This window comes from Trichomonas vaginalis, chromosome VI, assembly GCF_026262505.1.
Source record: "Trichomonas vaginalis G3 chromosome VI, whole genome shotgun sequence".
Lineage (NCBI taxonomy): Eukaryota > Parabasalia > Trichomonadida > Trichomonadidae > Trichomonas > Trichomonas vaginalis.
This window is the reverse complement of record NC_067208.1, coordinates 12,636,615-12,648,698: the sequence shown is the minus strand read 5'-3', so window position 1 is coordinate 12,648,698 and position 12,084 is coordinate 12,636,615. Positions and strand designations below refer to the sequence as shown.

The following is a 12,084-nucleotide window of genomic DNA, read 5'->3' as shown; positions in this document are numbered from 1 at the left end:
GGAAAATGTTATAGAATAGCAGTCTTTGCTGAACCTAAATATTTTCATAAAGCAAAGAAAGTTGGTATAACTGAAATGGTGAAAGTTCTTGAAGCAGACAAAAATATAACTTCAAAACTTACAGATATTACTAAAGGAAAGTTTATAATACAATATTATGTCAAAACTGGCGTACTGTCAATATTTGACGGAGAGAAGTCAGTTCAAGAACAACTTACTGACCTGCTGCCAAAATCTGCTCGATGGAAGCTGTCGTTATGCCAATCTGAGGAGCCCCAGCAGGTTTCATCGAACGAATCTTCAAAAGAGCATCTTCCGTGAAAAGTGCTATTGGTTTTGTAAACTTCTTTGCTCTCAATTCATCTGGACCGTCTCTGTCACCAGTATATTGTATTTGAACTGTACCAACAGTTGAAATACTACCCATAAAGTCTTCTGAGTCAGCAAATGGAATGCCAAGCCAAAAGTTTGAACGGTCTCCATTTGTATATTGAGTTTTTTGACCTCCTGTATGAGTCCATACTTTCACATATGGCATAATAGAACTTTGCATTTCAGGGTTAATAGTTGTTGTGAAGTTGTTGTTAAAGTTCATAGCATCTAATGTCAAGTTGTATGACCTCATATCCTCAACTGTAGAATATTCTTCTCTTGGATAATATTTGCCATCTATGTTTATATGATATTTAATACCAGGGTTGTAGAAACAAGAATAGTCATTTATAGTTCGTCTGAACAGTACAAACATAGTATCTGCATGTTTCATTGCAGTTGTTAAAGCAATATCTGTTCTTGCACCTGCGGCTCCTGGATTTTGGTTTCCAACTTCACCTGCAAAGTCTTTGACAGATATTTGGTGTATAGGGAACATAAGTGGAACTGCAATATATTTGGCAGCTAAAGCATTTGAAATATCTGGGTCCAACATATAGACTGCAAGTCTGCTTTCTATTCTCTTGCATTCAAATTTTTCGCATGTGAACTTAACTGGGTCCCAAGCAGTTCCAGCAGCATTGAAATAATAGTTTACTTCATTGTTGAAGTTTGAGAAACCAAAGTCTAAGTCAACTTTGTCTTTGCAAAATTCGACGAATGACGTTTGATTTGTTCCCTTTACGTCTGTAATAGTGAATGGGTCTTGTGTTGGTGCAATGACTAAGTTATTTTTGCTTGGAGTAAGTTCGATAGAAATTTTTCCTGCCCAGTTTGGCAAGTATCTTAAAAACCTGAAGATGAGGAAAGATGACAAAGGAACTCTAAGTTTCAGTTTTACTTTAGTGGCAGCAGTTCCATCTGAACCAGAAAGGTTAACATAAACTCCTGGAACGTTAGGGTCAAGTCTTCTTATTTTCTCAATAGTTGCATACTGGTCTGTTTGTTCTCTAGCTTGTGGTTGTACTGAGTTTCTCAAAGCGAACCATTCATAGTTTGCCCATGTTACTGTTTGAACTAAGTCAGAGTTAGAATATATCTTATATCCCATGAAAACTTCTGGAGCATATTGGTATCCGACATAGAAAATTCCATTGCAACCTTTCTTGTCAGACAACTTGGAAGAAGGTTTTATTTCAATGTCTTGTTCCACGTATAAGAATGAGTTGTCAATAGAAATAATATGAAACCTGTCGCAAGCAATATCTACTGTTGTTGAAGAACCTTCTCCAAACTCACCTACGTTTCCATAAGAAACAGCAGTTGTATATTCGTAAGTTCCAGGAACTATTTCTGACCTTCTAATGGCATTATCGCATTCGTTATACCATTCGGAAACATTTCCGTTCATGGCATCCAAAACTGTTGGCGTTATATTCTGAGCGGCGTACATTTCATATGGGTAAAAATATAGAATAGTTGGATTTATATGTCATAATAGAACCCACTCGGACCAAGCTTTACTTTCTTCCTGACTGAGTTTTTAACTGAATCTTTAACTCTTCTTTTTCCTTCATTGCCACTACTTTCACTAGATGAAGTTACTTCTTCACTACTTTCACTTTGTTCTACTCTTCTTCTTTGGTGTCGCTTTTGGTAACTTGCCCTCTGCTTCAAGTTGTAGCATCTTTGCCTCATGTTCACCTAGTATGTTGTAAATTTCCCATGTCCTTTTTGCCTTTGGGCTCTGGTCGCCCATCTCAGGTAACCTATATCCTAGAAAGATTTTGTCATAGTTTGTATTTGAGTCTTCGCTTATTGTTTGCATGACTCTTTCCTGAGTTTCCGGTTCAAGCTCTTCAAACAGAGCTTGTCCATATGGAATAAGCTCGTTTCCAAATATATGTTTTTGTAGCCATTCTGGTTTTCTTTCCATGTAACCAATAATATCTTTTGTGAATGGGAAAGCTTTTACCCAACGTTTCAGTCTTGCGTCATTTATTTCTGTAGTTGGTTTTATTTTGTCATGGAACATGTTTTTCAATACTAACATTTCATTTGGTACTGTCCATTTGAGTTTTCTTAAATATTCATCCCTTCTCATTTCATTGTCTGCAAAGTAAGTTTTTATGACATTTTGCAAACTTTCGTTTGCAAGGTCATGTACAATAGGTTCTCTTCCTTCTCTCTCCCTAACTTTCTTTCTAAACTCTTCACCAAATATACCATCTCTATGGTTCTGTGTAGTTCTTTGAGATAAATGTTCTAGAACGTCAGGTGTTATATTTCCCTCAGCCATGTTCATTTCATACTGGTCCAAAATATCTGCATCTTTCATATCTTTCAATGGCATTAAAGCCGCGCTGAAAATACCGTTATATCTGGTTCACCATTCACTTCCATTGCGTCTACAACTTCTTGGAATTGAGGTTGTAAGTTTATGAACCACCTATCCGGATTAGCTTTATGACCCCATTTCATTGTAGTTCCATAGTCTGCAGAAACAAAAGTAGGTTTGTTTCCATATTGGTTAGGTTCTGAATGAACTTTAAACAATGTTTCATTTCTATATGTTTTGTTGAAATTTAACCTTTTATTTTCACCGAGTTCAGCCAAAGATTGAACGTTATATGGTCGTAAGTAAAAAGGATTATTGTATTTGCGTACATTTTCTTTCAGTACTTCCATTCTATGCTGAATATTTTCATCTGATGTTGGAGTCTTTTGTATGTCGGTGAACATTTTTCGATATTCTTCTACTATGTCAGCCGAATTTTTCTTAGACTCTTGGAAAGATTCCATATTCACCTCATACTCTTGTTGAGGGTCAAGATTTTTCGGCTGTTCCAAATCTTCATCTAGTTCTGTGAAGTTAGTTTCCAAAGGAGGGACTTGTTCGTTTCCTTCAGGCTCTTCTAGCTGTTGTTGCTGAACTATTTCTTCCATGTCTGGTTGTATCTGAACTTCTTCCTGTGGAGTTTCTTGTACCTCATCTGCTGGCATTTCATATATTCCGAGACCGTTTTTAACAAGTTCCCTATCTAAGTCATCCGGACTCATAAACCTTTCTTCTTTCGTTCCGTCTCTATTTTTTACGCGTTTCATGAAGAGAGTTGAATTATCATTTAGCTCTGACATCAAATATCTCGGAGTAAATTCATTCATGTCATTTGGATGATATGCTATTAAATCATATCCCTTAGCGAGCTTGTATTTTCCAGGTTTGAGATTATATCCGATTTGATGCTCAACCATAAAGCTAAATAGGTTCGGGTCAGTATTTCCTTCCTTGAACTTTCTAATAGCTTCTTTATATCTGTCACTAAAGTCAAGAGTATCTGGGTAACCATAATCTTCCTTAAGCATTTTTAAGAATTCTTGGTTTCCTTTTTCTCTACTTCTTTTATGTCCTTGCTCTGTTTTGTGGTTGTTGTTGTGCAGGGTTTTGAACTGTTGGTTGCTGTGCTGGTTGTGGAGGTGGTTGTTGTGCTGGTTTTGGTTGTGGTGCAGGTGCTGGATTTTGAACTGTTGGTTGTTGTGCAGGGTTTTGAACTGTTGGTTTTGGTTGTTGTTGTGGTGCTGGATTTTGAACTGTTGGTTGTTGTGTTGGTTTTGGTGCATGCCTGTGTCTGTGTCCATGTGACGATGTAAATGTTTTAGGTAGTCCTGGTGCAGGTGCTTCTCTTGGAGGGTTTGGTGGTATATAAGTTCCACCAGCTGGCACATATGTTCCATCTGCAGCATAATGTCCTACCTGACTTTTCGTTTTTAAGAAAGCATTTACTAGGTCTGTTTTGGTCTGTTGTAACTCTTTTTCTTGACTTTCCACAACAGTTGCTCTAACGGCGTCATAGGCACTTTGAACTGCCTGTCTCGTTGCTGCATCTGTTATTTTCGTCATATTTTGTGCTACTTCTCTTAACTCTTTGTCGAAACCTTCAGACTTCAGTTTCTTTCCAGATGAGAAGTCGTTCACTAGTTTCACCTTACTATGAAGAGCTTCGAAGGCGTTCTTAAAGTCAGCATTCATTAAAGCTTCATTTGAACTGTCTTCATCCGCTTGTATTTTTGTCCTTATTGACCCTATAAGTTGGGCTGCTTTAGCGTTGGCTTGGGCATCTAACCAGTCATTATTAGCTTTTATATATTCTGCGCTTTTCATTGCCTTTTGCATGGCTGCGTCGTTATTTTTACTTTCTTGTGCTAAGTTTTCATACTGTACGGTTTGGTTTTGCAACTGTAAAAGTTTTTCTGCCTTTACATTTGCTTCAACTTCTTTTTTATACTCATCGCTATCCATATATGTCTTCATGGCTTTTTGTTTTATCTCTTCATCTTTCAGTACTTTATATTGAGTAGTATGGTTTTTCAAATTTATAACATCTTGTTCCATTTTTGCTACTTCTGCTGCTTTTTCTGACACTTTTTTCGCATATTCCTCTGTACTTAGTTCTTTCAGTTGTTCTTCTTTCTTCTTTTTCTCTACGTTTAACTCATTTAGTTTCTTTGTCTGTCTGTCATATTCTAGTTTCTTTTCGTTTTCACTTATTTGTTTCTGTATGTCTATGTTTGACTTTTTGACATCTGTTATTTGATTTTTGAGTGAACTCAAATTCATTTGACTTTGAGGGTTATAAGCTGTTCCGTCTGCAGCTCCACCATAGCCTGCCATTTTCGCTAAAAGTGCCGCTCTTAAACCTCCACTCTGTGCACCAATAACTCGGTTTAAAAGCATAGGGTTGCTTGACATTTGTTGCAACATAGTGGGGTCATTCATCATTTGTTGTTGCAACTGTTGTTGTGGTGTCAGTTTTACTATTGGATGTTTCAATGCTCCCTTCCTCTTACGTATATTCTTACGTAGCTTACGTGGCATTTTAAGTGAAGTTAAAAAGCGGTTTTTGACAGATGTTTATATGACACTTTTTGTTCAGCACAAAAAACTACTCGGTCAAAGTGTTGTCAGTTTTGTAAAATAACCGTCCTATCTCATTCTATAATGGAGAAAAGGCTTCTCAAAGTATACTTCCTTGGAATGCCTGTAACTTTTCCTGTAGCGACGATAGACCCTTACTTGTCCGGACAAAGTTATACTATTTTGAGTGCTCTACAAAAAAGTCAACGGCGACGACTCTCAAAAACCGTTGTGTAAAAAGTTTTACCGTTGGACAAAAAAGTATATATAGAAAACAAAAAACGTTTATAGTTCATTCAATATTTGAGATAAACCGTTTTTCTAACGGTAACTATTAAATAAAATAAAAAAATAGAGGGGGTTACCGTTGACGAAAACGGTTTATCTCAAATATTTAAATATCTGTCTTTTTTGGTCAGTTCATTTTTATCTAATGGAAGCCAACGCTGTTAACCACAATTCAAACATTAACAATTCTCAACCGCTAACCAAAGCCAAAGCTCCACAACCTCCAAGAACTGGCACAGCGGTTAGAATAACCACCAAAAAGTCTAACAGCGAATTAAGAGAAATTCTTCAACAAATTTGCTCTAAATATCTCAAAGACGCCGAAGAAAACACACAACCAGACGCTACATACAATACTCAGTTCTGTGAAGTTCTGAACAAAGCAATTACTAGTTCAATTGAACTTACTAAGACAATTCCAAGTCCAATTGAGCTTAGCGATGTCTTAGTTCAGTATTTTCCAACATTTACTAAGCTTATAATGTTGAGAACTTTATACCAAGTTCGTCAAAATCTTCCTCGTTACATCCAACGGTCATTCGACAAGAGAATTGCCGAATTCCAAGTCTTTAGTTACGGATATGACGAAGATGAATACGTTGACGAGTTCGGAGACAACCGTACAAAATGGTTTGAATATTATACGACAACACAATTTGAATTCGACTTTCTCGAATTCAACGCAGCAACCATTCATATCATTGCTCTTTACCTTTCCGAACAACAACAAGACCTCGCAGATGGAGATGTTGTTACTGTCGTCATGAAAACTCCTGAACAATTCGGAAAAAAGAAGTCTCTAATTGCCAAATTCGTTCCAGGACATCAGCTTTTCCAACGCACAGAAGTCTTCTGTATTCCTGGAACTAAGTTCTTTGTCAGGAGCGAACTCAAAGAAAGATATAATGTGTCATTCAATTACACATTATATAATGTTTTCGACCCAGAAGAAGGCTTCTTCCCAGAAGCAATGGAGGAGGAAGAAGAGGAGGAAATACAAGACTCTATCCAAGAAGAGTCCTCCGAATTCACACCAGAAGACTAACAATTTTCCGAATAAAAACTTCATTTATACTAAACATCTTCGGGGCTAGAGGGCGCAACGCGCCTGGAAGCCCCACTTACCTGACCTAAATATTGAAGATATACATATTGTTATATTGTTTTGTAAAAGAATTTATAGAACTTTTTAAAAAACTGTTTTTGCAAAAATCTCGGGAACATAATCCCCTCAATTTTATTTGAGAAATTCGTAAACTATTCAAAATTGAGAGCCATGTTCCCGAGATTATTGCATTACTATATTTTTGTATGTAGATTATGTTTTATAATTTAATCAGAATTAAGTAGCAATTGTACAATTGGCCAAACAAGATATATCGTCGTTCTTAAAACTTCATCAAATTGTTAAAAAAGTTAGAAGTAATGGATTAATGCTTGCTATACTCAATTTATGTTTTAATTTTTTTTATCAAATGTAACATTGACAGCTACACAGAACTTCAACAATCATTTTCTTATTTATTGTAATATCGATAACTTAATAGAGACTGGTATGAAATTGCATAGTAAGTATATTCAAAATATGCTTTACACATTTTGATTTTTTTATTTCATTGCGCCATATGAATAATGCGTCTATTTTAAAGATATTACAAATTGTCAACTATTGGATTACGAGTCGATTTTGAATTTATTCAAAAAATTGAATATAAATCGACTTTAAATAGATTATTTTCAAAATTAATTTTAATATTCTTATTATTTATATACGTTCCAATTTCCAGTTTCTAATACTTTCAAACATTTTTCTATATGGAATAATGCATCGTTCACATTAATTGGTGAACCATATTCTAAATGATGAGCAGAGATTGAATCATATTGTAACTCAAATAATTTACAACTTAAACAGAAACCTGCCAGAGAATTTTCAGGGAAATTCGCTGTAACGCATATAACAACAGTATTGTCGGCCATAAAAATGCATTTACAAATGTTTGAACCTACAGGAGAGAAAAGAAACTTAATCTTTTTGAAATCCCTGGCGCATTCAATAAGATTTGTATGATTATCTGGAATAAATTTCCAATCAATTGTTGGGAACTTTGCTTTTGCTGAATTTATTACTTCATCAAGATTATGAATATGCCTTCTCTTGCCTTTAGGCCTGTTTGTAAAGCAGTATTCAGATGGTGTAATTTTATCTAATTCGAATTTTTCATGCAAGAACCGTTTAAATCTGTAAGTGTTTGGCCCCCATTGACTGATGTAAAAGGTTCTATTTGCAAAACAATGGAGTATATCAGCCGAAATATATTCACCTTTATTTTTTGGTAAATATATTCTTCGATCTGGTAAAAAGCCTAGAAGATCCAGGAGTGTATTATAGAGAAATGGCATTGAGAATACAATAATATGTGATCTCCTTCTAATTTCTTCAGGAATTAAAAATAGTGGAGTGAAAAAATCTTCAAATGAATGGCCAAAATTATATGTTGCCCATAAATATCCTGTAACAATAACCTCGCGGTAATGGCCTACAACACTTGCATTTGTAGCGTTCCTTTCAAAATCTGTTGGTTGGAAAATGGTGTTTTCATCAAGACCTACAGCACCATTAAAGCTAACATATGCTCTTTCAAGTCTATAGTGTGTAGTCTGAAGTGTCTTGTAATAAAAGTTGTAGTCGTGTGTTTCTTTCGGTTTTCTATATGAGAAATGGTATTGCGTAGGATCTTCTATTGTTTCATTTATATATCGTAATACTGGCCAATTTTTTTCTAGAGGCACATCAATTTTGCGCTTAACTTTAAAGAATGATGCCGGTGTCCAATCCGGAGTTTCATATCCGAATAAAGCAAATTCTGGATTATAAGAATAAATTTCTAGGGCTACAAGAAATGAACAACTTACTAGTAATGAGAAAAGATCGCAAATAAACATACTCTGACACTCTAATATTAATTTCTGAATCGGTTTTACATCATTGAGCAATAATTATTAAATCTTGAAAATTAAGGCTGTATATGTAAGATTCCTAAAGGGATCAAAACTCTGACATAGAAAAAATTATATTTTTGAGATACAAATGGGTCGGTTTGATCATTGAATTAAATTCAATTTTTATATCACCTCAATCAATTATTGTCTGCTGATAGAGTTGTTAGATTCCCGACGATAGGTGTCTTGGAAGATTTGCCTGGTGTCATCATAGTGTCTTTAAATCAAAAATTTTATTTTGGAGTTAGTTTTATTGATTTTTCAATAAAAAACATTTCTAAAACAAGAAAATAAAACGATAAAATATTTATATTTTATATAAGGATCTTATATATTTAAAATAAATATCATTTTATTTTTTTCATTGGTGTCTGTCAAACTTACCTGCCATGGACTCTCATAAGTTCCATGAAATCGTCTTCGGACAATCTGGGGAAAAGTATTATGTCAGTAAGTATTCTTTTAACATCCTTACTTAAACTCTTTGCTGTCTGTACACAAATGACAACTGAGATGTTAAAGTGTCTGAGCTTCTTAAGAATTCGACACATATCTTGTTCTCTGTTCTTTAACAAAGGATGAGAGGCGAAATCATCTAAGATAAGAAGACATCTATGAGGGTAAGTCTTCCAATCGTAAGATTGCAATTTCTTCGAAATGTATTCTATCTCTTTCTGTTTGTTTCTGAAGTGGTGTTTGTCTAATATTCTCTGCATTTCCTCATTAGGTTCTTTAAACTTCGAATTTATATACTCATTTATAGCATTATACTTCAAAACTCTTCTTTGGTACTTCTTTATCCAATCTAACAACTCAGTATCCTTTATACATACTAACTTAGACTTCTTTATAATATCTTTGAACGAATTGACGGTTTGGTCAAATTGACCAGAAGTACTACAAATAACAACTAACTCATAAAATGGGTTCTTCTCATCTAGTTCTTGTTGTTGTGCAGCCATTTTAAGATAAGTGAAAGTCTTACCCGACCCAGGTGGTGCAATTAGACCTGTTATACCATTCTGAGCAAATAAGAACTTTTCATGTATAGGCTTTATCTGAGCATTTTCTAACTTCCTCTTGTTCTTGTTTAAAACATTCTCAAATTTCTTGTCAATGTCAGCAAACTTTTTTCTAACATATTTTTAGAAAAATTAAAATTTTTATCTTTTAGAAAATGTCTAGCGATTTCGCTATCTATATTCGAGACAAGCTTTTCGACAGCAAAACATCTGTAGACCATAAAACCTTACATAATGTAAACAAGAAAGGTGAATTTGTTCTAAAGTTCTGTTTCTGGGAATATGACAAGAACCATAAAACATTACAAAGAGCAGTCTTAAAATTTGTCAATGACAGACTTGTTGACAGAGATGACGCCGATTGGAAAGATGAAGTCCAACAAAAGTTCTTAGAATGCAAAGAAGACACATGCGCTGTTCTTGAAGATGAAATAGAAAACAGAATAGAAGAGCTATTAAAGGACAAAGAACTTTTACATAGATATGGTTCTGAGAAATTTGACATATCTCCACCAGAGAAGAAGAAGAAAGAAAAGAAAGAAAAGAAAGTAGAAGAAGAGAAGAAAGAACCAGAGCCAATTCCACCGAAGAAGAAATTTGACATGTAAAAATAAAATTTTATTTTTAGAACATTTCTGGGTCAATGTCAATGTTCTCTTCCTCTTTAGGAGTAAACACTGGCTTAGACTCTAATAGCTTTTTACCCAATTTACCTTGAACTTCTACAACTTTAGACTCATAATATTCATAGTCGTCTGTCTTCTTTGGTTCATAAGGTATAACAAGTTTGTATGCTTTGCCTTCTTTAAGGTTTGAGAACCTTCTGTCAAAACTTTCTTTGACTGCTAACAAACCTTCTATGTCTAAGTCTTCAAATTTCGCACCATTTTAGTCACAATAGCAAACTTAACTGGTTCGATGTTCCAAACTTTGCTGAATGAAGACTTTTCAAAATGGTAGAAATAAACATTCAAATATGTGAATGGGTCTAGTTCTTCTTTAACTCCTGACATGTACTTGTTTACTGAAATCTATTTCGTCATCTTTTCTATCGGATAAAAAATATTTTTTTTTAAAATTTACTCAGAAAAAATTTTCTTTGTATATACACCATTCTGAACATCTAAAAGACTTTTGACATTTGCCAAGAATGTTCGTTTAGACGCTGGCATATAACCATACTCTTGACAATATTGTTTATACGAATCGTACAATGACCTTTCATCTAATGACACAAAGTCAGTTTCATCTACGAACAGTTCATAAACACTCTTGTTTGCTTCTAACAATGTTTGTCTCTCTTCGGTATGTGGAATTTGTCTTGGATTGAACTTAGAAATATCTAATGTCATGAAATATGAGAACAAGTGGTTGTAAAAGTCAGATGTCAAACATTCTGACAAAGCGTCAAAATATTCAGTATCTTGCATATGAGCTTCTGACGTTCTGACAACTACATATCTTCTGTCAGAACTTTCTAACTGCATCGGAACAGCATTGTTTGAAACCATAATGAAGTTTGCAACATTTTCACAAACTCTTTGGTCTTTATACTTTCTTTCAACAACTCCAACTTTGTCTGTTATAAGACTCTTCAAAGCATCTGAGTTCAAAACTTTTGTTGTATCTATACTTTGAAGTTCATTGCAAACTATAAGTTTCATATTCTCTATTGAGGAGTTAAACTTGCCACAGATGTTTTCTAAGTTTGTCATATTCGGATTCGAATAACCTTCTAACAGTTTGCACAAAATATCTGTAAAGAAAGTATTCTTACCAGTTCCTTGTTTTCCAATTATAATGAGAGCAGTTTCATTTTTAGCACTTGGATGTTGTAAGATATTTGCAAACCAACATAAGATATACTCATAAACCTTTTCGTTTCCATTGCATATAATTTCTTTGACATGGTCTAACCAAGCTTCTATAATACTGTGTTTCCATTCTACTTGTTCGTATTTATATCCAGTGAAGATAGAATAGAAGTTTGGAGAAGGTGTATAGAACTTTATACCTCGAACTGAAAAATCTTCTAACTTTGACAATAAGATATCCCAAGCATCTAACATCTTCATGCCAACTTGTACAACTTTTATTTTCTTAAGTTTCTGTCTACATTCTTGTTCAGACACTATTGTTGCTCTTGGTTTGTTAAAGACAACATCCCATTCTTTCATGACATAACATTCTGGGGCAGAGTCAACATAAATGACTAAACGTTTCAAATTCTCGACTGCTTTGTTATAGTCTCTAAATGGACACATATTTCTGAATGCTTGGAAGTCATAAAAATCTGAAACATCTATTCTGTACATTTTTATAAAAATAAAAAAAAATATTATTTTTTTATTCTTGACTTTGTTGTTCCATTTGTTGCATTTGTTGTTCTTGAGCTATTTGTTGTTGAAGTTGTTCTTGTAATACAATACTTTCACCAGTTGCATCTTCCAATTCGAAACTTTCTGCCGTCATTGACAAATACAT

The 12,084-nt window shown here is 34.4% G+C and overlaps 5 protein-coding genes and 1 pseudogene across 6 annotated transcripts, besides 2 other annotated features; 1 reads left to right on the top strand and 5 right to left on the bottom strand.

Annotated features, from left to right (window-relative positions):
• Positions 1 to 2,910: part of a mobile genetic element that runs on past the window's edge.
• On the bottom strand, positions 215 to 1,825 carry TVAGG3_0854090 (protein of unknown function, DUF4106 family; the record flags this gene model as incomplete). The annotated part of the gene is made up of 1 exon (XM_051249383.1): positions 215 to 1,825. The coding sequence occupies one exon, from the start codon at positions 1,823 to 1,825 to the stop codon at positions 215 to 217; it is 1,611 nt and encodes a 536-aa protein (XP_051084858.1).
• A 1,009-nt stretch (positions 2,911 to 3,919) lies between the features above and the next one.
• On the bottom strand, positions 3,920 to 5,248 carry TVAGG3_0854070 (protein of unknown function, DUF4106 family; the record flags this gene model as incomplete). The annotated part of the gene is made up of 1 exon (XM_051249382.1): positions 3,920 to 5,248. A coding segment is annotated over one exon (1,329 nt), but the record flags the coding sequence as incomplete, so codon positions are not given.
• A 472-nt stretch (positions 5,249 to 5,720) lies between these two features.
• TVAGG3_0854060 (uncharacterized protein) lies at positions 5,721 to 6,620 on the top strand (the record flags this gene model as incomplete). The annotated part of the gene is made up of 1 exon (XM_051249381.1): positions 5,721 to 6,620. One exon carries the CDS (start codon positions 5,721 to 5,723, stop codon positions 6,618 to 6,620), a length of 900 nt encoding a protein of 299 aa, XP_051084856.1.
• Positions 6,621 to 8,946: 2,326 nt separating this feature from the next.
• Positions 8,947 to 12,084: part of a mobile genetic element that runs on past the window's edge.
• TVAGG3_0854050 lies at positions 9,128 to 9,719 on the bottom strand (annotated as a pseudogene). Its single transcript has one exon. A coding segment is annotated over exon 1 (592 nt).
• On the bottom strand, positions 10,710 to 11,315 carry TVAGG3_0854040 (uncharacterized protein; the record flags this gene model as incomplete). The annotated part of the gene is made up of 1 exon (XM_051249380.1): positions 10,710 to 11,315. A coding segment is annotated over one exon (606 nt), but the record flags the coding sequence as incomplete, so codon positions are not given.
• On the bottom strand, positions 11,333 to 11,915 carry TVAGG3_0854030 (uncharacterized protein; the record flags this gene model as incomplete). Its single annotated transcript, XM_051249379.1, has 1 exon — positions 11,333 to 11,915. A coding segment is annotated over one exon (583 nt), but the record flags the coding sequence as incomplete, so codon positions are not given.